This window comes from Alligator sinensis, unplaced genomic scaffold, assembly GCF_000455745.1.
Source record: "Alligator sinensis unplaced genomic scaffold, ASM45574v1 scaffold1667_1, whole genome shotgun sequence".
NCBI lineage: Eukaryota > Metazoa > Chordata > Crocodylia > Alligatoridae > Alligator > Alligator sinensis.
This window is the reverse complement of record NW_005842504.1, coordinates 941,163-941,419: the sequence shown is the minus strand read 5'-3', so window position 1 is coordinate 941,419 and position 257 is coordinate 941,163. Positions and strand designations below refer to the sequence as shown.

Here is a 257-nt window from a genome sequence, read left to right as displayed (position 1 = left end):
TCGTCGGCGTCATCAGCCTCCCGCTCCAGATCCCGTCCTTCGGCAAGGGTGCGGGGCCGTGGGGGTGGAGCCTGGGTGGGTGTGGGCTCAGGAGGCGGGGTCTGCGTCTGGACCTGCGGGGCAGGGTGCTGGACCAGCCCCTTCTAGGGACATCAGTGGGCCCCAGGGTGGGTGGAGGAGGGTACGGACCTTTACCAGCTCCAGTGCACCCCGCTGGCAGTGGGGCAGCTGGCTCAGGGGTGGGGGGCCCGCAGGGG

The 257-nt window shown here is 71.6% G+C and overlaps 1 protein-coding gene across 1 annotated transcript in view; it reads left to right on the top strand.

The window, feature by feature from the left end:
- RYR1 (ryanodine receptor 1) overlaps positions 1 to 257 on the top strand; it is a 45,730-nt gene that overhangs the window by 20,775 nt on the left and 24,698 nt on the right. The window contains 1 exon segment of the mRNA XM_025213073.1: positions 1 to 48. This exon segment is cut by the window's left edge and continues 22 nt beyond it. Within this exon segment, the coding sequence (XP_025068858.1) occupies positions 1 to 48 (48 nt within the window).